General features: G+C 34.6%; 1 protein-coding gene and 1 non-coding gene across 4 annotated transcripts in view; one reads left to right on the top strand and one right to left on the bottom strand.

Moving 5' to 3' along the window:
- Positions 1 to 20416, bottom strand: part of LOC133206265 (WD repeat-containing protein 7-like) — a 253062-nt gene extending 232646 nt beyond the window's left edge. For 2 of the 3 annotated variants that reach the window (XR_009723729.1, XM_061342211.1), the window contains exons 1-25: positions 20327 to 20416; positions 19496 to 19676; positions 18759 to 18865; positions 18521 to 18599; positions 18167 to 18353; positions 17797 to 17867; positions 17558 to 17674; positions 16755 to 16900; positions 15371 to 15397; positions 14404 to 14491; positions 14023 to 14191; positions 13636 to 13718; positions 13174 to 13333; positions 11794 to 12011; positions 11453 to 11648; positions 11033 to 11350; positions 9562 to 10312; positions 9152 to 9389; positions 7927 to 8125; positions 7577 to 7777; positions 6851 to 7037; positions 6056 to 6326; positions 5751 to 5833; positions 2922 to 3024; positions 2108 to 2212 (exon numbers count right to left, since the gene is read on the bottom strand). Coding sequence is in view for 2 of the 3 variants with exons in the window: in XM_061342211.1 (XP_061198195.1) it covers positions 2108 to 2212; positions 2922 to 3024; positions 5751 to 5833; positions 6056 to 6326; positions 6851 to 7037; positions 7577 to 7777; positions 7927 to 8125; positions 9152 to 9389; positions 9562 to 10312; positions 11033 to 11350; positions 11453 to 11648; positions 11794 to 12011; positions 13174 to 13333; positions 13636 to 13718; positions 14023 to 14191; positions 14404 to 14491; positions 15371 to 15397; positions 16755 to 16900; positions 17558 to 17674; positions 17797 to 17867; positions 18167 to 18353; positions 18521 to 18599; positions 18759 to 18865; positions 19496 to 19657 (4266 nt within the window). In the remaining variant the exon portion in view is untranslated. The remainder of the gene's footprint in view (positions 1 to 2107; positions 2213 to 2921; positions 3025 to 5750; positions 5834 to 6055; positions 6327 to 6850; positions 7038 to 7576; positions 7778 to 7926; positions 8126 to 9151; positions 9390 to 9561; positions 10313 to 11032; positions 11351 to 11452; positions 11649 to 11793; positions 12012 to 13173; positions 13334 to 13635; positions 13719 to 14022; positions 14192 to 14403; positions 14492 to 15370; positions 15398 to 16754; positions 16901 to 17557; positions 17675 to 17796; positions 17868 to 18166; positions 18354 to 18520; positions 18600 to 18758; positions 18866 to 19495; positions 19677 to 20326) is intronic. The other variant, XM_061342212.1, reaches the window with a different exon arrangement.
- Positions 20417 to 20727: 311 nt separating this feature from the next.
- Positions 20728 to 20799, top strand: Trnag-ucc (transfer RNA glycine (anticodon UCC)). The gene has a single exon. It is a non-coding gene; the product is annotated as a tRNA-Gly (tRNA).
- The last annotated feature ends 2675 nt before the right edge of the window (positions 20800 to 23474 follow it).

Here is a 23474-nt window from a genome sequence, read left to right as displayed (position 1 = left end):
CTGTTCTAGGCATAACCTACCCCCATTTGCCATGTTTTGAATGAAATTGAATCTAAACTTTCTGAGGATGCTTCTATATTCATATAACTAATCATGGTTTTGCTGTTCTTGAAACGGAATTTTAAAGATGTCTGCCATCCTACCCTGGGGGGAAGGAAGGGAGGGGGGTTCAAGATTTGAACAAACTTGAATCTACACTACCTAAGGATGCTTCCATATCAATATGACTAATTATGGCTTTGTTGTTCTTGAGAAGAAGATTTTTTAAGATATTTCTTATATATATTCTTTTGTTAAACTTTGATCCCCGATTATGGCCCCACCCTACTACTGGAGGATGCCTTGAACAAACTTGAATCTACAATACTTGGGGATGCTTCAATATCAAAAATGACTAATCACGGCTTTCCTGTTCTTTAAAAGATATTAAAAGATTTTTCCTATTTATTCCTATGTAAAACTTTGATCCCCCATTGTGGACCCACCCTACCCCCGGGGGTCTTGATTTCGACAAATTTGAATCTACACTACCTAAGGATGATTCCATATCAATATGACTAATTGTGGCTTTGTTGTTCTTGAGAAGAAGATTTTTAAAGAATTTTCCTATATATTCCTATGTAAAACTTTCATCCCCCATTGTGGCTCCACCCTACCCCCGGGGGTCATGATTTGAACAAACTTGAATCTACATTACCTGAGGATGATTCCATATCAAAATGACTAATTGTGGCTTTGTTGTTCTTGAGAAAAAGATTTTTAAAGAATTTTCCTATATATTCCTATGTAAAACTTTGATCCCCTATTGTGGCCCCACCCTACCCCCGGGGGTCATGATTTGAACAAACTTGAATCTACATTACCTGAGGATGATTCCATATCAGAATGACTAATTGTGGCTTTGTTGTTCTTGAGAAGAAGATTTTTAAAGAATTTTCCTATATATTCCTATGTAAAACTTTGATCCCCTATTGTGGCCCCACCCTACCCCCAGGGGTCATGATTTGAACAAACTTAAATCTACACTACCTGAGGATGATTTCATATCAATATGACTAATTGTGGCTTTGTTGTTCTTGAGAAGAAGATTTTTAAAGAATTTTCCTATGTAAAACTTTGATCCCCCATTGTGGACCCACCCTACCCCCGGGGGTCATGATTTGAACAAACTTAAATCTACACTACCTGAGGATGATTTCATATCAATATGACAAATCATGGCTTTGCTGTTCTTAAGAAGAAGATTTTTAAAGAATTTTCCTATGTATTCCTATGTAAAACTTTGATCCCCCATTGTGGCCCCACCCTACCCCCGGGGGTCATGATTTGAACAAACTTGAATCTACATTACCTGAGGATGATTTCATATCAAAATGACTAATTGTGGCTTTGTTGTTCTTGAGAAGAAGATTTTTAAAGAATTTTCCTATATATTCCTATGTAAAACTTTCATCCCCCATTGTGGCCCCACCCTACCCCCGGGGGTCATGATTTGAACAAATTTAAATCTACACTACCTGAGGATGATTTCATATCAATATGACTAATTGTGGCTTTGTTGTTCTTGAGAAGAAGATTTTCAAAGAATTTTCCTATATATTCCTATGTAAAACTTTGATCCCCCATTGTGGCCCCACCCGACCCCCGGGGGTCATGATTTGAACAAACTTAAATTTACACTATGTAATGCAGGTTTCCCATAAGTTTCAACTTCTCTGGCCCAATGGTTCTTGAGAAGAAGATTTTTAAAAAAAGACACCAAATTTTCACTTATTCTTAATTATCTCCCCTTGGAAGAGGGCATGGCCCTTCATTTGAACAAACTTGAACCCCCTTCTTCCAAGGATGCTTTGTGGCAAGTTTGGTTGAAAATGGCCCAGTGGTTCTGGAGAAGAAGTCGAAAATGTGAAAAGTTTACAGACAGACGGACGGACGGACAGACGGACTACGGACAAAATGTGATCAGAAAAGCTCACTTGAGCTTTCAGCTCAGGTGAGCTAAAAAAAGGGGTAAACTGCCACCTAAAGCAGTACAATTAACATGTATGTCAATACTAGTAACTATAAATGGATAAAATTGATTATTGATTTCAAAATTCTAGTGTACCTGCCAAAATTTTAGTCTACTGTCCACATGAGAGTATGTCACTAAAAATTTTCCATCTGAGGAAACGGAAACTGCAATCACTGGACCAGAGTGGGCTTGGATCATCTGGAATGAAGTAAAAAGTGAAAATAGAAAAACTAACCTAAACATGTAAGTTTGGAAATAACCTTGACCTTTTGAAATAGGACTAAAGTGTCTCTGTAAACTGTTTACTATTTTTAGAGTTAAAGGATGGACAGAAAGGTGGATAGACAGATGAATAAATAACCATGGTAAAACAATGTCCCTTCCTTAAGGGTGAGACATACATCTATATCTCTTTAATCTGCTGAAAAGAAGTACAAATAAATGGAAAAGGAAATTATATACAAGAGTTTGCATGTAGTCACATGAAACATCAGCATTGAACTATGTCAAAAGCCTTTAGTTAGCACATCCACACCTTTTCTTATTACCAGTGGCTGTTAACAAAAAAAAAATTACTAGGTAAAAGAAGATTGAATTTAAAAGGGAATGCCTGCCATTAAGGTTAGATTTCATATCAAAAACTAATTTTCAACTAATATGTACTCCTTACTGCTAATTATAAATAATATCAATAAAATTTCAAAAAATGCTAACATCAAGACAAACACTAGTAGTGGTATTTAAGTAGGAATACCTGATTATTATTTTTATTTTTTTTTTTTGTAATACATAAATATTTGAACTTTTCTCATTATTATTTAAATAGTTCAACCAATTAAATCTTAAATATTTAAAATAATTTTTACTCTCAAAAAAAAGTGTGAAATAAAAAGCCAGTTAGGGCTACCTGACACTTGGAATGCTGCTTTAAATCATAAAATGCCAGGCCTCCATTCTTGGCTCCCACCCAGATTCTCTTGGTGACAGGACACACACACACCATGCTGAACCTGGTGATTCAATGAGATACAAACCATTTAATCATATAGTACAAACTATAGTACAAACTAGATGTATCATTATGACACAAATGGCCCAGTCGACATTCAAGTTTTAAATAAATTAAATTCCAAATATGTCATATTGATATGATATGCCTCCATATCAATATGACTATATAATCATGGCTTTTCTGTTCTTGAGAAAAAGATTTTTCTTATGTATTCCTATGTAAAACTTTGATCCCCCATTGTGGCCCCACCCTACCTCCAGGAGTCATGATTTGAACAAACTTGAATCTACACTACCTGAGGATGCTTTCATTTAAATATGACCAATCATGGCTTTGCTGTTCTTGAGAAGAAGATTTTTAAAGTTTTTTCATATATACTCCTATGAAAAGCCCCACCCTATCCCACGGGGCCATGACTTGAACAAATTTGAATCTACACTACATAAGGATGCTTCCATTAAAATATGAACAATCATGACTTTGCTGTTCTTGAGAAGAAGAGATTTAAAGAATTCTCCTATGTATTCCTATGCTAAACTTTGATCACCTGTTCTGGCCCCACCCTATCCCCGGGGGTCATTATTTGAAAAAAAATTGAATCTACACTACCTGAGGACGCTTCCATATAAATATGAACAATCATGACTTTGCTGTTCTTAAGAAGAAGATTTTTAAAGATATTTGTCTATATATTTCTATGTAAAACTTTGATCCCTCATTGTGGCCCCACCCTACCCCTGGTGGTCATGATTTGAACAAACTTAAATCCACACTACCTGAGGATGCTTCCATATAAATATGAACAATCATGGCTTTGCTGTTCTTAAGAAGAAGATTTTTAAAGATATTTTCCTATATATTTCTATGTAAAACTTTGATCCCCCATTGTGGCCCCACCCTACCCCTGGGGGTCATGATTTGAAAAATTTGAATCTACACTACCTGAGGATGTTTCCACATAAGTTTCATCTTTCCTGGCCTAGTGGTTCTTGAGAAGAAATTTTTTAAATGATGCCATTATTTTTTCACTAATTCCTAATTATCTCCCCTTGAAAGAGGGTGTGGCCCTTATTTGAACAAACTTGAATCCCCTTCACCCATGGATACTTTGTGGCAAGTTTGGTTGAAATTGGCCCAGTGATTCTTGAGAAAAAGTTGAAAATGTGAAAAGTTTACAGACAGACGGACAGACAGACGGACGCCAGACACAATGTGACCAGAAAAGCTCACTTGAGCCTTCGGCTCAGGTGAGCTAAAAATGGAATATCATACTCTTTAACCCTAGCAAATTAAAACAGTAAATAATTAGAATTTGGTTTAAGTCTAAGGGCAATAAATTTTGTGAAAATAAAACTTGATACACTTTATACACTTATTTTAAGTCGTCAATATAAAGAGATATACCAAAAATCAGCACATTATATTTAAGCACAGTGAAAAAAAAGAAGGGAAAAAACTATGAATAATTAGAAAATTTCAAAGTGTAAGGGGGAATAACTTTTGTCAACATGGGTCAATCAACAAGAAACTTGAACTTGATTGAAAGTCATCAATTTAAAGAGACGTATCAAAAATCAGCTTAATATCTTAAACAAACTCAGCAAAAAAAAAAAAAATCCAGAAAATTACCTTTGATGGAAAGAAAGGGGTTACACTATATGCCCCCAATCGAATCACCTCGCCCTTTTCCATCGCACGCTAGAAAAAAGTTTTTTAGCGTGTGACGGAAAAGGGCGAGGTGATCCGATTGTATATGCCCCAGCCATTTCATACGGATAAGACAGGATATTCACATGGTCTGTTCAAATTATGTAAACACTATTTTATTTGCAAAAACGAATGGAATTGGGGAGCAGGCAAAGCCTATTTTAGCCCTTTCCCTACATGGCCTGTTCATATTAAAACAAAACTAGATGATAATTGACAAAAAAGGATTTTGGCCCCTTCCCAATTTTACTTCATATAAAGGAATACATTTTGAAAGATGCTTCTTGACATCAGTATTATTCAAAATTTGTTTCATAATTTCAATACTTCATTATCAGTGACTTTGACCTTAGTAACATGGCCTTGAGTCAAGATTATGAGTAACCTTTAGGTCAGACAATAACATATTTCTGAGTTCATTTAACATAATTTTATGGCCCAGACACAACTTCCATATCAGTCATAAAAGTATGTCCAGGCCCTAACTGTTGAACCTTTGATTTGAATGAATTCAAACTTGAGTATGTTGTCATCCATTTATACCTAAAAGTGTGTCATGATCAAAGATGAGAGTTACTGGGAATGAAATAGTGAGCTAGTTCACACCACAACTCTTAATTCATTAATTAGAGTATATTGTTGTAAGTGACTTGACAACATCACATGTGCCATGAACTTGACTCATGGTCATATCTCAGAGGTTAAGATATCGATCAATGTAATCAGATGTTGAAAGCTGTATGATACAAATCGTGTATCAAATACTTTGACCTTCAATTGAAATACAGAATATAAATCCCTTATAAATGTGCATGTATGCTATTAACCAAAGCAATATATACATGTGTATATTAAATCATAGTGAATTACAATGTATCAAGGAAGTTTCGTCAAGGTCATAGTGATGGCCAGGGTGGGGTTAACAACAAAACAAAAACAAAAGCACAATAACAAATGCCAAAAAAACATCTAATTAATAATTGACGACGGCAAGCTAAAAAATGAGGTTTGATTTACCTGCATATAGCAGGAAATAATTCCTGCAAGCCTTTTGTCTTCAATTGGTTCATGTCTAGACAGTGTATGGTGACATCCATTGCCTACAATAATTTGAGCACATAATACATATAAGATGTTTCCCTCATAAAAACTATGTAAATCATGTCATTATACATTCTTATATCTGAATTGAAAGTAGTCTGTTGGTACATGTATCTAGAGAGCCATTTTAATTTACAGTAAAAGTGTCTAACTTTAATGTCATATATGTAGTCATGCATACTGCAGAATTACTTTTATAACTAGGACCTTATGTCACATACCTCTACCAGTTGATCGGCCACATCGCTGGGCATTTTCTCCACTAGAAGCTCTATAGTTTTGAGTATTTCCGATTTTCCTCTGACCAACACAGAATTCATGATCTGTGAGTGCTGAGCCTGAGCTGTCTGGGCCAAGGCATTGAGGCGAGCCACTTCTTTAGCCATGGTGATGATAAATGCTGGAGGTCTAGCTGTAGCTATGAGGGAGAGGGCATGTCTGGCTGTCCGACATGCATCAGCAGCAGGACTCAATGGAAGACCATATGTCAGACTAATAAAACCATGGATAAAAACTATTATGTTCCTACAAATCTTAGCAGGGAAAATACATGAAAGGCCCTTGGGCCTTAATAGTCACCTGAGAATTAAGCAATTGAACTTTTATGAAAAAACATTCTCTTGTCTTTTTCCTGTACTTATAGACACTGTATATACATAAAAGTGCTTCTTTCTAAAATTCAAAGAGACCAAGCCTTAGAGTTCATGATTTAAATTATGTACACTTAATTTCTTTGGCTATGTCTACAGACATAGAGCTGCATTTAGGTGAGTGGTTTCATGATGATAATTTTGAATTAATTCTTATCTCCTTTCCATGGCTTATTCTTAATGAAATTATAGAAAAATTAAGGAAAGATATGAAGAAAGTGTTTTTCCACCACGTCTGCAAATGTTGAATTCTATACACTGTATCGGTCTTAGGTTGTATTTTGATGGGTCACAGATTAAGTTGCAGATTTGATGCTTATCATAATACATCGAATGTATAAAAGAACCATGTGACATGTTCATTACCTTGGCACTAAGCGATCACAATCTATACAAAGTTCTAGTAGTCCTAACAAAACAGCAGAAACATCCAAATATGGCTCCCAAACAGTGAAACCTCGACCAATCAAATCAATTGCAGCTCGGCGGATTGGAGAGTATGCAGGAAGCTTTTTGCTTGGAGGTTGTTGTAAAAGGAATGTCAATGCCTTACCTGTAAGATAAATATTTCATGCAATATCAGAGTCATATACTACCAATTGTAATAAATCTTTAGATCCCAACTTTGCAGCATATTCTGTTCACTGTTGGAAATTCATAAGTATTAACTAATTATCAAGTAGTAATCTTTGGCAAGATTCTGTCATTAAGTAAAAACAGCTTCTTCGAATAATGTTTAGAAGAAAAATTGATATAAAGAGTTTCACATTCCAAGCATTTTCCGCTAAAACTTCTATGGAATAAAATGAGCGTGCTTGCATCTTTTAAAACAATTGGTAAAGATGTGGTGAATTTAATGATGAAAACTTTGAGAGATTTTTCCAATAATTTTTTCCAAGACACAATGTAAAACTTTAATCCTCTCTGGTATCCCCAACATGATCCCAGGATTTATGGTTTATAGAAACTTTAGTCTTCACTTTATACACTGTACTTCTTTGAACTGCATCAAAGCAAAAACAAACAAAACTGTAGCCCAGATTTTCATAAAAATTTACACCTACAAACATTTATAGAATATGGTTGGCTTACTTGTATGTCTGGAAAGAGAGTAATTTTTCAAGGTAAATCCTTCCTGGGCTGACTTTTTGCCTTTCTTGATGTCCTCAGGCTTACGTCGACTAGGTTCTATTTCATGTCCAAATTCAGCACCAATAACTCCCAACATCACAATAGCTGTGGCCTGCTTTCTTCTGCTTTCAAATGATGAGGAAGCTTTCTGGAGAGGTGTATCTAGAATTCCAAAGATTGACAAATTATTTTAATTGCATTCATGCTTGCTAAACTTACATTTAGTTCTTGTGAATAATCTTATTCTCAGCAAAAGCTATGATTACATGGCACAGAAATTCTAAATGAATTAAAATTCATATAAAACTGACCATTTATCATTGGATCCTCCTCATCTTCGTCTTCATCTCCCTCCTCATTTTTCTGCAGTGATTCTGCATTCATCAGACTCAGCTGTGGATCTACGTAAGTGGGCAGGAAGGGTGACCATTGGTCCAGTATTTCTTTTCTTCCTTCTGGACCAATTCTTCTTAATTCAGCCAACAGCAAAGCTTGTGCAGCTTCCCGAATCTAAATACATAAAAATACATACAAAAGCCTCAAAGTTTTTTTTAGATCTGTTAGTAAATTCATAATCCATGTGAAACATCACCAATACTGGTAAACAAACCACATTTAAATTAATACAATTTTGATATCACTTTGCACTCTGATTTTCTAATTTCTTTAATAAAACATATATCATTTTTTATTCCACATTCCACATCTTGACATGTGAACATCAATAAAAGTATTAATAACACTGTAATTCCTAAATATAGATAAATTTTAGGGCCGGCAATTTGTAACCGGTTAACTGATTAATTGGTCGGAACGATGGTAATCGGTTAGAAAATCCGTAATCGGTTAGTCGGAAAAAATAAAATATATGTAACTTTTTTTAAAATTCATTTTTAGAAAGGAAACCTCTGCATAAAAAGTTGATAACTTAACATTTTACAAATCTTATTATCAAGCTAAATTGGAGGTAATTATGGCTCTCTGGATTGAAAGGGTAGTTGGTCTGTTTGGAAAGTGTTAATTAATACTGTTTTTATAAACATCAGGTCGTTATCCCGACTGTCCCGTAATTCTTTGATGATAATAAATAAATCACCGTTAAGCACTGTGAATTAGTATGTCTATCTTGTGTTGTTATCTATTAAATTATATCATTAGAAGAAGTGGAAGTTTAAGCATAGTTTTGAATATGGTGAAAATGCAGAATGAACTTGTGTGACATCTACACTGGAAAATCCGTTTCTGATTTCTGAGACAAGGTTCATGGTTTTCTTAATTTTTTTCTTTTTTTTTTGAAATTTAAGAAAATATATGTACATATAGTTTCCAAATGAAGAAAATAAACAGAAAGTTTCTAATTTCTAAAACTTCTTTTTTAGTCTTCTTGCGTATATGAAAAGACGTACTTGGGGAAAAATGTGTATTTTGATACGATTAACTGTTTAATTGGTCGGAACATTTGCAATTAACCGATTAGTAATTCTGTAATCGATTGCCATCCCTAATAAATTTAGAAAACATGAGAATTGTTTTTACCTCTAGACACCTGTCCTGCCACCTCCTGGCTAACATCTCTAGCTGAGGTGGTTTGAGAAATTCTGGTCCCACCATTTCTGGTAGTAACACACAGTGTAGTGCAGCTTTCAGACTCCATCCCTGCTTAATCTGGGACTGCTGCATCATAATGGCATCTGTCTCGTCATCACTGGTGCTAGGACTGTCCAGGGATTCAGCTACAACTAACCCAAGGTGGCCTGTAAATCTCTTTCTACTTCTACAAAGGAAAAAAAGGCCTTTGGAGTCAGATCAAAAACACCAACAATTTTATTTGATATTCATAATTTATTCATATTGTTTAAACATACATGTACATTTCATAAATGCTTCAATTTCATTGACTCTCATACTATCATCTGATGATAACAAAAATATGAATGATATATTACCCCCTTCTCTTTTTCCTGCTCTTCTCTGCTATAAAAGTGGCATGACTCATGCTCATCAGAGTATTAGCCACTGAGATGATAGACAATAAATGATTAGTTGTCACTGCAGAAGAAATCTGCCATCGAGCCTTTGTTGAGAAAGCCTTCATTTCATCCTGGACAGCAGCAGAACTTTTTACTGGCACACTTTTCTTACTCCCTGGATCACTGTCCTGATCACTATCAGTGTAATCTGACTGTACCAAGCCATGTCTCTGGGCCAGTGCCATTGACTTCTTATCAAACTGTCCAGTGGAGGCTGACCGGGCCTGCTGTATCAGGGTCACTTTGCCTGAAGGGGTTGCATATTCACTAGACACATTTTCCATCATTTCTTCTTGACAGAAACGTTTGTGCCAGCCAGGTAGCATCAAAGACATGTGACCACTGCGTGATATTAATCCAAATGATATTGGACACCTTGGCTGCAGAAGTCCTAGTTTATTCATACAGAGTTTATCTAAGTCAGGGTCAAGCCCCCAGGCATGAAGACAAGATAAGAAGAGCTGGGCTATGTCTAGGGTGAGACTCCTATCATTGTAGGTGACTGTTTTGTGGCTTGGTGAGGCTGCGTGGGCTGGGGATCCTCCTCTTGAACTGGATTCTGACCGAGCAGGACTGTTCTGTCCACTTGCAACTGTATATGGTAGAAAACCTTTTGCCTCCAGTTCTCCTGGTGACATCGTGGAATATTCCTCTGTCAGGAGTTGAACTGTAACAAACAGAATTTGAAAATTTACTTCTCAAATGTCAAAAACAACTTCAAAAGTTAGAAAAGGACCACTCGGCTACTTTTATTACATACTGAATAAATAAAGCTTTCTTAAACATGACAAACAATTCCTACATTACCTGAGAAAAAAAAAACAATTCTAAACCCTCTGAATGCACTTATGGTTGTGGGAAACCTTTGTGTGAAATATGGGCTATACAATAATTTCAAGAAAGTTAAGGCCTGCATGGACAAGAATTTTACATTTCTAAACCCAGTGTCATTGACCTTCTCTAAATGATATTGACTCAAGGTTAATTACATATCGTCTAGACAAAGGCAACGTTTGCATCAAACATATGAATTAGATTTCATATTCCTGCATTAAAAAATTATGACCTAGCCAGGAATTTCTCACCGAGTCTTGTCACATAGCCAAAACCATCTATACATGTACCGTATATACTCGCCTATAAGTCGGTTATTTGGGAGTTAAACTTTGGTCCAAAAACCCCTGTCCGACTTATAGGCGAGTTATGAAAATATTGGTATAATAGAGGGTCAATCCCTTTAATGTAAGCTTTAAAAATACAACCGACTTATAGGCGGACCGACTTATAGGCGAGTATATACGGTACATGTACCATAGTGCATGTTTTTGGAATGATAATACTTCTATTTTTGTTTTGGTAACAGATAATGAAACAAATGCTCTCTCACCAATCAAAGATTCTGTATCAAAGAAGAGGATGTGAATGTCTGGGTCCTTCAGATTGGCTCTGACACCCTGTATAAACATTGGGTAAGTCTGTTGTTTAAGGTAGTCATTCCTGTGAGCTGAGGACTGCTGGATGGTCCCTGACTGAATCTGAAATTTCTGCTGGGCCAAGTTCTTAAATGTTGCCAAGTTACGTCGTTTGAGGGCCTGGGTCAGAGTTATATTTGGATTGATGAGGCTCTCCAAGGGTGTTGCATTTTCATCACAGTTGTTCAGGATTTCCTCTGCTGTTATTCCATGAACAACTCTATCCAGGTGACCTGAAATATTATGGATAAATATTGTTATATTACATGGATACTGACAAATGGTCTAAATATTTGACACATCAAAATTTAAATACACAATAAAAGACCCCTGACCTGTCTCCATTTGCCACACATACACAGTTCCATCAGAACAGCTGACTACCATGAAATCATCCAGTGGTCTCCATTTGATAGTCTGTACAGGAAACAGATGTCGACCAGCCAGCATGATACACTTCCTCTCCCTCAGACTCAGTAGTGTCACAGAATGGTCACTGGCCACAGAACAAACACAGGGCAGAATCCGGGGCTAAAATGGTAAATCTTTACCTCATTTCTGTTATGATCATTCTCAATAACGGGGTTGATTTTTCAAAGAGATTAACTTCAGTAAATAAATGTACATCTGTTATGAAAATGAAGAAAGTGGGGAATTTTCCTTAATCAGTACTTACATTACAATTGTTTGGAGGACACAGTAGCTGAGTGATCTCCCCTCCATGGACAGTAAATGTGTGAAGTTTACTGCCGGTGTAGATATCCCACAGCATGACAGAGAAGTCTGCTCCACCAGACAGTAAGTGTTGAGGCTCATACCGTGTACTCTCATTGAATGGGTACAGTAGGCTGGTCACACAACCATGGTGCCCATGTAAAATCTTTACTGGTACATCTGAAAGAGGAAAAAACTATATGTCACACACTTACAACACTTGAGTGTAACTTTAGAAATTAGGACAAGTTTTCATTAAAAAAATATCAGCAAAAAAGATTATGACAGCTATATGTATTTATCAACAATTACCAAGTATTAAACTATTCTAACTTCAATACTGTAAATCACTTCCTATTTGTGAGTAGTTTATTTTCACTTATCTGAGATTGTATGCTCGTGAAAATTTCATTCTCGTGTATAATTCTACTATTAAAGATTATATAGAGCAATAAGCAAAATTCATGAAAATTTTGTTTCAATTATAAATATCAAACAATAATCCTACACAAAAATAAGGTGTCATGAAAATTTAGTGATCTATAGTAAATAATAACTGTGACTATTTACATGTTTTTACCCCAAAATTGGCAGGAGACAAAATTGTGACCTGGTGGTAGGTCTGGAACCCTTGGTTTTATATTTACAATGTAAGTGCTAAGGGTATGATATGATCATACATGTATATCAAAGGTGAAGACCACAGGAAAACACCGGTAAATATTTTCAAATATGAAGTAACCACTTATTAAAATAAATTTGATCCCTTGCATGTTGTCAACCATTAGCCCCTTCACGGTAACAGCAGTACGAGTCCTTTGAAGGGCAAAATTACAACATTTGGCGAAGTTTTTGTTGACAGATAAATAAATGATGTATATTTAACAATTACTTTTACGTCATATTTCACCAAAGTATATCATTCTGCCCTGCAAAAGAGCAGTTCTGCAGTTACCGTGAAATGGTCTAGTACAGTACATAAGATATGCTTTACTGTTAATTTAAGGACATGTCTTGGGAGTCATATGGTGCTGACCAAGGCTACTACTGAGAGAGGGGAAGACATCCATTTATGGCCAATAAATTCCACACTTCTTTACACTGTTCTTGTTAATATCTTGCAGTAAAATCTTAATTATCTGCAATAATTAATCATATGCATGTACGTACATATGAAAAGGAAATGAAATGGTAAAAATTTTCAGTAAACAAGTACAATGTACACAGGTACATCTATTACACACCAGTCCAAAGATCATGCAACTCCAGCATACCATGATGATGGCCAAAAGAAATAGAGCTTGCCTTTTCAGTAGTTTATATATTCTAAGAGAATAATCACCTTTATGTTTGAACTCTTCTGTTTCTAGAAGCTGTAAGATAATGCTCTGTGAAGCAGGTGCTATCACAATGGAGCCATTCTCCCTCCCACAGGCTACTTTTCCTTGTGATGGAATGTAGATAGTAGAAGTAATGGCTAATGGCTGGTTATTCTCATCACACTGAAAAAAAAAGCATGAATCTGAAAGTTAAAATGTCAATAAAGAAATCCCCTGCCCCAAAAAAACAAACAAACAATTAGATTGACATTTCATACATGTACATATTTAAATTCTGTTCTGATGTTGAGAGAATTATTTAGGTTAATGGGGAATCTTACATTTAAATTCTAAAAAAAAAAACCCTGAAATATACAATCACCTCCATTCATGCCTTAGAGTTGTAATCAGTAATTCAGAATAATATTATTTCAATACAAAGACAATAATTTAATTGCATAACTGAAATTAAAATTTTCTATTACCAGCCCATCAATGATGCCTGCTGGAGGATAATGTAGATTTTCCCAAACATCGGCCAGTGAGATGCTGCAGCGTGGAGGCAGAGCTGTCAGTGGGAGAAAAAAATTCTTAAAGTATATGTAGCAACAACCTTCTGATGATCCACTTACATGTACTTTACAGACATTCTTATAACATTAGTAATCAAAGTTCTTCGTGTACATCCAATTGTTGCTATATGTACTTTGAAAGACTTTTACAAAACAGCAATATTACAATGTTATGGAAAATGTAATTAGATGTATGTGTACAAGTATATTAAAATACACAACTTGAAATCAAAATTACAAATAATTGTACATGTACAATGAATATGGTGAACACACACCACATAGATGAATGACATATACCTGGTAATCTGTCAAAGCTCTCCTGGCGGACCAAGGTCATCTGGCGCTCAGTGACCTCAGGGAGGGTCCACATCACAATCTGTCCCTCCGAGTCTCCTCGGAGCAAAAATCGACCTGGTCTATCGCTTTTACCAATATGGAATGTCATAGCTGGAGAACATGCCATTGACTGCAAACCAGAGAGGTTAAGTTGAATGTTAAATATCAAAACTAGGAAAAACTCTTTTGAATCTTTTACTAGATTTATTTCTTTTAATATTGAATTTAAGTTTTCATAATCACAGTTTTCAGGAATTTCTCAAAATTCTCTGGTAAGCAATGAAAGACAGGAAAAAATCCCAAAAAACAATGAAAATTTTAATGACTCAAGTAAGTACTCACAGACTCTGAAAACATGTCCAAAATGTAGTAGGCATGGGGTGAGGTCTGATTAGAGGGTTTACGGTACTCCACACTCTCAGCATTTGCACTGCAAAGAAAGGCTAATGCTAATTTGTAGCAGATATTTCATCCATAAGATTATAAATAAAAGAATTCTTTTCAAGTTTAATTCAATTCAATTCAAGAATTTTAATACCCAGTACCTTATTATCCAAAGTTGAACTTTTTAAGTTTCAAAAGTTTTTTTTAGAATATTGTTTATAAACAATCATTTCTGACGAATATATAGCAGCTACTGAATTAAGTCTCCTCTGCTTCTAAAAAGCAGAACTGCACAGAACAACAAGCAGGCAAACACTAAAGACAAGACGTTATTAAAAATTGTATTATACACCTTCACATTCAGTGTCAACATGATCACAATCAGCACATGTACATAAACAGGAAGTTCCCCAGCGACAACAGTATGAGCATTTCACAGTTACTAATATGAACAAATGCATCTCTACATGTATCAACACTAGCTTCTGTTATACATTGTATTCTTGAGGTGATTCCTTATACCAGCATAAAACATGTAGCTCTAGCGAAAGATCCAGTGTGCCTAAGACAGAAAAGATCTGTTTTGTTTGTTAATAGTATCTGACAGTATGTAAAAAAAATAAATCAAAATATATTATTACAAAATAGGCTTAAATGAAATGGAAGATAAAATGCAAAAAAAAAAAGAGAGGCTATTTTAACAACATTTAAAATTTTTCTTTCATAAAAGGGAAGCTTAAAAAATAAATAAAAAATTAAAAAAAAAAAAAAAAGAAACGTTTGAAACATGATACAAGCCAGTCAGACTTGAAAACCCAGGAATGACTGGTGAAAGAGAAGGTTAATGTGAAGGGTTATTGCAGTTAATTGAAAAATATCAAATTAAGCGAAATTTAAAGTTTCATTTTTAAAATGCATCAGTTACCTTTCCAATACTTTTCCCTTAAGCAAACTTGAAAGTGAAAATAAATCTAATGGTTACTAAAATGAGTAATTAAACAAAATGCAATTCTACAATGACAAATGAATATACATGTACTGGACAACAAAATATTATTCTAAACAAAACAACACTCAATTCTTTAAGTGCACTTATATTATATATTTGTTTATATACTATTAATCATCATAATAAACTGCAATATGGTGATAATCAAGCTATATAAAAAGAAAAAAAATTGAGGAAAAAATTTCATCTATTGGAATTTTTGTTTTGAACCTCAGCTTAACAATAGCTAAAATCTGTTTATGTTCTTGACTTATGACACATCTTATTTACTAGTACTAATACATGTAATACTGCTGAAATTGAATGTTTCTTTTAAATTTACACAATGGCTAGTGCACAAATCTTTGCACTGAATGACATTAGTAGGATTGACTAAATGCACACTGTGTATAAATATAATTATATACATATGAATTATTATTATGCTTCCTGTCAGTTTGTCTCTATATACATGTAATAATAATCAATACCCAACTATTTTCACATAGTATACAAACGATTTATAAAGGGTAAGCATACTATGCCGAAATAGTGCATGGCTGTCTTTTCTAGAGAAAATATGTGTTAGCGCCCACACTAGGGACTGAACTCACGATCCCAAAAACATCAGGCTAATGTTCTGCCAATTACACCACAAACATAGTTACATTAAGTAGTGTATTTTGAAATACATAAATGTAGTTTTCGTACATTTGACACAAAACAAGAAATAAACGAATATCATTTCCAAAAGACTGATATCACTGACAACGATCTTGAAGAAAAATTCTCTAAGTAACAAATATTCTAATTACCAGTAATTAAATTACCAAAATTGCGACATAACATGAACTGGTACTTTGGAGTCATTAAAATGGTTTTTGATATAACGCTTGATTAAAGAATGTTCAAGAAAATTTTCATTTAGATTTAATGTCTACAAACAGGTTTGGGATTGAGAATTTAATTTAATTGCTATATACATTCAACAGTCAGCATAATAATTATAATAGAGTTATTATTTGGATGTACTATGCCGAAACAGTAGCTTGTATACCATGTGTCAAACTAAGACTACTTTTTTCAGCACAGTACATCCAAATAATAAATATTACAAAGAATTGACATAAAAAGTTTAGAATTCAGATTAATAATAAAAGACACCCAACACACACATATTACATGGATACCAAATCCCACAGTAAAATTCAATGATAATTTCTAATATGATGAGAGTTTGAACTTATTTTGGAGCATATTACTATTCACTATAAGTACACAGCACTACCAGACTTTACCTCAGTTTCCTTGTTTTTCTCACCTGACAGGCAGTTTATACAGGTAACCTTTGCCCTCATTACTCCAAACGATGACCTTGTCCACACTAATGAAGTCTCCACCTGACCATCTCTCACCACACCTGTTAGACTCGGAACATAGCAGTGTGAAGTCTCCTGCATCATAAATCTACAATAAAGCCAATTTCTTTTTCAAAAATTTCATTTGCAATACTGTCTACAGGATTATTTTTGCACCAAGATGTTTTCCCGTTTTGCACATCAAACTATTTTACCCTGTATTGTAAATCTGTCTAAACATACAGTAGTTTGTTAATAGAGCGATAACTCTGTCTCTGTTGAATGCGCTTGGTTTTAGATTTGCCCACTGATGATGAGGGTGAAAGGGGCAATAATAAAAAGGGTGTGAAAACTGCATGACAATAAACAAAGTCTCTATATTGTACATTTCACTTGTTTTGCACAGTGGTAAATTTGCAAACAGATTAGAAGCAATCTCTCCCCCCCCCCCCCCCCCCCAGCTAACTTCCTGTAACTGATCGCCCAAAAAATGATAAATAATGACTGCTTGCCAAATTTAGCTCTATAGAGTCAAAATTAAAAATTAATTTATCATAAACCAAATATCCAAAAAATACTTCAATGATGAAGAGGCTTAAAAAATTAAGCCTTTTAAGTGTTATTATAAACCAAACATCGTAAAAATACTTAAATGATGAGTAAGCTTTGGCTCAGATCAGCCAAGAAATACTGTATATCATGTTCTTCTGATACATCATCAGTTTGAAAGAACTAGATTAAATACAGATTGTTGCATGTTTCTCACCTGCCAGTACTTAGAACAAACAATAAGAACTGTCCTCTGATTGTACGGGCAACATGTCAAAGTTTGGGCATTCAGGCAGCGGATCTGTTTTGACTCATTTTCATACACTGGCTGTGTCTGGAAGGAAAACAATATGTGTATGAACTTACAATCTACCAGAAGTTTACCGTAGTATGTATCCCCTACAGATTTTTTGGTTCAGCAAAATATTCACAAGTATTTATATTCCCTGTACCTACCATGGCTTCATTGCCAGTAAGTGTCCAAACTTTAACAGCTCCAGAGTTTGAAATGGCTACCACAACATCATCTAAAATGCACTAATTTGTTGAAAATCCTGTTGCACAAAATCTTCTGATAGTAAGTGCTGTATGTTTTTCTTACTAGTAAATTGTCAAGGATATGAAGAATTGACCTACATACATGTATATGAAGTTCATGTCTTTTCTCAAGTTATTTTTATATTATTTTCTAGTAATTAATTGTGATTGCTATATAAAAATAGATTCAACATACTGTGTAAACACATGGTTCAGTAAAACAGATTTAAAGCACTATAACTACATGTATTACAATAATACACTATACATTGTAAAGACATTGTATTACCCTGACAAATAGACCTGCCATCTTTTGTGACTGGATGAATGATACAACAGGCACTGATCCAGTCTGGTGCTATTTTAGATGACAGGGTGTACAGGATTTCTAGAGAGTTAGGATTAATGATGAAGATCTCTGGATAGTAACCATTACACACCAGGCGAACATCCTTAGATACTTGAAAATGGTAAGCCTAAAATTTGCAATTAAACATACATGAATCTGAATTCAGCTCTTAAAAAATATGATGTCCACAGTTTGAACGTTGTTTTGTTTTTTGTTCCCAGATAATACGGGATGATCAAAAGTAACAGTAAATGCATAAACCAGTTCATTACAAACCACTTTATGAAAAGTTACCTGCATACAGGTATGGATGTGAGGCATCTTTGTACTTTCAACACACCTACCATCACTGATGTCCCATAAGCACATCTCTCTGCCAATATTAATCAAGAAGACTAATGTCCAATAACTGAAAATATCTGTCTTTTTCTACAAATTACTTTTTGGTACACTGTACTCATTTTGAAAATTATACATATTTGAAAAATGAATTATATTTTTCTAATTCCTCTACAAACACTCAGATTCTTACCCATTCTCTGAAGCACTAACGATGTAAGGGGTGTCTGCTTTTTCACTACCTAGTGCTAAACAGCTAATGGCAGCAGTGTGACCAAACAACATACTGCGAGGGTAGATCTGGAATGGTTACGCACAAGAAATGTATTGATCCCTTGCAGCACATTGATATAAATGAATCTCCAGGAACAAAAAAAAATCTTATTGCAATACACCTCCCGCAGGTTCCTTGTTCTAGGCTATAAAAAAAGTACTGAAAAGTTGAATTTCAGTACATTTAAATGTCACTTAAGTACATTATCATATTTTGACTCATAACATTATAACTCTGAAATTACTAGTATTGCTTAAATCTACAAATCTGTTTCTAGAAAGTCATTGTATGACATATTTTCCCTCTTTTTCCCTTGGCTGTCATCTCGAAGGTCAACCTTGTGATTTTTTGTTTTTTGTCTTACCAAATTTAAATATGTTTAGCAAAGATATTTGGGGAAAAAAATCTTTAGAAAATGAAAATTCTGAATTAAATGTATATTCTTCAGAAAAACAAGAATCCTATACCACAATTGCTAGTATGACAACTTAAAAATTGGTTGAATAATGAAGGAATCTGAGCATATTGACCTCCAATATGGTGGCTAACAATAAATAACTCTTGCTAAATTCACAGCTATTGAAAACTATCTATCAATAAAATATTAATGTCCTTTTAACATGTTCAAAATTTGAAAGTTCTTTTCCTGTACTAACCTGAGAATTCTTAGCAACATCCCAAATAGCAATCTGTCCATCATTGCATCCTGTTACTATGTTCTTCTGGTCAGGGGTCATCAGTATTGCAGCAATACAATGAGTTGGTGGTTTTCTACCCCATAGCACCACTGGTACCACCAAGTTACTGCTTGTTGACATGACCACTCTGTTTCCTATACTATTCATCATAAAAGAGAGTAATTAAAATCTTAGATGTATAATGTAAGTAATGTTTTGTTGTCCTACACCTCTCAGTTTGTTTCATGAGCAGATCATATTCCTTCCTTTACCCAGGAAGTTTTTTTCACCAGGTGTGAATACAGATTCATTCATGTGTGCAAGCTTCTAGTATCTATGCTAAATATGTAAATCAGTGTTAAATTACTATGGAGGGTTTAAATTTGATTCATAATTATAAGAGATTGGATAGCTAATACAATGCATTACGTACTGCCAGAGACATAATAAACAACAGCTGAACAACTGCTATAATAACAGTACCATTTATGTCTGTTACAAGTTCAAGTTCATTTATTCAATCAAAACCCTTCTTAAACAGTTTATGGTACGTGAGGACAATGAAAAATATTTTCACATACAGCTGTACACATAAAACAGCAAGAGGAATATCTCAGTGAACTCAAAAGTTGATACATCCCTTCTGTTTATAAGCAGCATTATATATTTACTTTAAACCATAAGATGACAGCTAAATCCACAATAATGACACTCAGGAAAAAAAACATACCCCCTCCCGAATTTACTCAAAAATCAAAATCAAACATGCAACTCGGTCGGCATATATCAAATAATACAAATGGAATATACCTGTATAATAATCTACAACTATTTTGGTCTCTTTAGAAAATCAAAACCATAATGTCGAGTTGTAATTTTGATCGCTACAATGTCATGATTAATTACTGTTACATCGATTTTCTCTTCTGTCAATCGGCATGACCTAACAACTCAGCCATAATAAAGTAGTTCTAATTGAGTGATAATATTCATCAGATTTAATTTTTAGTCTCTCTATGTAAGATAAATCTAAATAATTTATCTTTTAGATAAATACAGATAAACTTATATGGGGCAAAGCATCCGTTTTTCTTTTTCTTAACTTCAATAAGTATTATGCGTATGAATTTATCTATAATTTGTCCAACGTCCGGATTTTGGTTTGTTTCCGGTTTTGTCTTTATATTTTAATTACGCTGTGTTTATTACAAGCGTCGGTGGTGTAATGGTCAGCATGGTTGCCTTCCAAGCAGTCGATCCGGGTTCAATTCCCGGCCGACGCACGTTTTTTTTCTTTATTAAAGAAATTATCACAATGTCTTTCAAACAAAAACAAATTTATGTTATATTAAAAAAAGAAGAAGAAAGAAAAAAAAAACATTCCCCAGAATTTCCAAATAACCATTCATTAATATATGTTACTTCGATCAGTGATAATCAAACAATTTAGCTTTTAACCAAGTGTTTACGTGTTTAAAAAATGCAGTCCTGTGAAACATTGGCTTGCAAATTGAATTTAAGGAATACACTTTTAATACTGACCCTTTGTTGAAATCCTAAGTTCTAAGATGACACAATCGTCATTACTCAGTCTTTAACATAACATAAACATTACACCAGGGACCTATATACTAACGTATAACTTTATATACTAACGTTAGTATATAGGTCCCTGATTACACAATTCAATGTACCATTAATATTGTAGGGGATTTAGGGGGAAAAAAGTGGGGAAAATATCCATCCCTTGATTTGTCACTGAGGTTACAAACTCAGTTTTTCCTAAAAGGTGTACTCATGCATGGCCGTAGGAACCGGTAGGGGGAGCACGGGGGGGGGGGGCGTGCCCCCCAATAATTTTGCCGATATATAGAATACTATAGAAAACATAGCTACTATACGTTTGTGCCCCCTCAATAACGTCTGATGACCCTTTTTTTTTGGCTTGTCAAGGAATCTTAGTACTTGAAAGTGCCCCTCCCCAACTGAAAATGTATGGTTGTGCCCCCTCAAAGTGAAATTGCTTCCTACGGGCTTGTCATGTCGACAGTGTCCAAACATACTCAAGTTAGTATAACTATACTTTCCGGCAACGAAATGTTTTCTTTGAGCAAATCAGCTACTTGATCCCTCTGACATTTACAATATTAATATGATTAATATTGTTTGTAGAATATATAAGTAGAGTTATGAATATATTATACTTATAGAAATTATCTTATTTAATTAAATGTTTTAGACAGAAGCCCAAATATGTAGGTGTTTTATAATAGGCACAATAACTAACAGACTTTGAAATTATAATACTCAATACCCGGCATTACCCACAGACTAACACATACGTACAATTTAATGTATTTAATTAGTGAATTGAACTTGAGAGGGTGGGTATAAGTTCTGAAAGCATACTGCTTTCCATCCTATATAATAAAAACATTGAGCAAGCGCATAAGATAATTTTCAGACTCACTCCAGCTTGTTGAACAGTGTTTGAGTGTTGAACTGTTCATTTTTACATTGAATTTATACATGGAACAGTAACCAATAAACTTTCCAAAGAGTAACTACTCTAAAGTTTTGTGTCGATCCAAGGTTTTGAAGTTTAGACAAATTGTGCTATGAAGGGGTAGGGGTGCCAAAAGTTAGCTAGGTAATATCAGCACAATGAGCTTTGACCTTGACCCAATTCTAAAGTCAGGTCAAATACCAAGGGTTCTATCATAACAAAAATTGCATTAAAATAAGAATGTAACATATTTTGATGTATTTGCACTATTCGGCTGAGAGAGATAACAGACACGAAGCTCTGAAGATAAGAAAAAAATAAACATAGATGCTGGCCACTAGGGTTTGACCTTTTCACCTGGACGGTTCCAAGAAAATGATACATTATAGATTGGAATGCGCTTTGTTACTTGTTTATCAAAAGATGTATTTGGTAAGGAGAAAAGAGCAACCAATAGTATTGAGGTGACCAGAGGTCAGTTGTTAGTATAAATTAGCTACAACAAAGAATATTTAAAAATTATGCAAAAGATAGAAAATGATTTTTAAAGTGCATTAGGAAACTAAAGAGTGTTGGAGGACAGAATAATGGTAACTGAAATTCAAACTAAAATTTAAAGTAATTATGGCAAATTTCGAGGGAGTTACAAATATGGAGATGTAAAACTACAAGGGTACACCTGGTATAAAATGAGCGGACGGCCAGACGCATTCAGTCAGAAACTGGATTGTGTCCGTCTCTGCTTGCATTTTATACAGGTGAGATCATTTTGTAGACTTGCGCGTTTTTATAAAACTTAAGTAAAATTTTCAGATGGCTAATTTTATTTACAGGTTTAAATATTTAGATTATAAGTGGTAATGTTTATTATAATGTTTAGTATCTTGTGTAAAAATATTTATTGTAATCATTAATAGAAAAAAATGGATTGTTTAATTTAATAAAGTCAGAAACTGGATTGTGTCTGTCTCTGCTTGCATTTTATACAGGTTGGGTAACAGTGCCACACCTTAACACCTGTGAGCCGCTCTGGTGAGGGAAGGTCCTCAGATTTAGAGGGAAATTGGAAGTGTAATATACAAGGGTCATTTCGCAGAAATAGGGTCACTCCGACCAAGCTCAAAGATTATAAGAGTTATTCCACTTGGTGCGTCCTCTCACTTGCATAGCCAAAGATCCCGGGTTATACAAACAAATGCATGATCGGCCCAATGTCATTCGGGACTCTGCCTCCTCAAACTTCAGTGGTTGAGGTACAGAAAATAAGAACCATTAGGCTGGAGTCCAGAATGAGGTTGACCCGGTTATGATAAGTGGTGGGAATCGCAAGTGCGCCTATGTTTTTACGACTCTTCGTTTAGAAGTTGAAGGTTTTAACAAGACATTAACTTGAATTAATTAGTTTATACCCTACAGGTGCTTGAGGACAGGAACCCGGTGTGTTCCCGTTTT

This window comes from Saccostrea echinata, unplaced genomic scaffold (genome assembly GCF_033153115.1).
Source record: "Saccostrea echinata isolate AGI-Se365-2 ecotype Australia unplaced genomic scaffold, CSIRO_AGI_Sech_v1 ptg000054l, whole genome shotgun sequence".
Classification (NCBI taxonomy): domain Eukaryota; kingdom Metazoa; phylum Mollusca; class Bivalvia; order Ostreida; family Ostreidae; genus Saccostrea; species Saccostrea echinata.
This window is presented reverse-complemented; position numbering and strand designations above follow the sequence as displayed.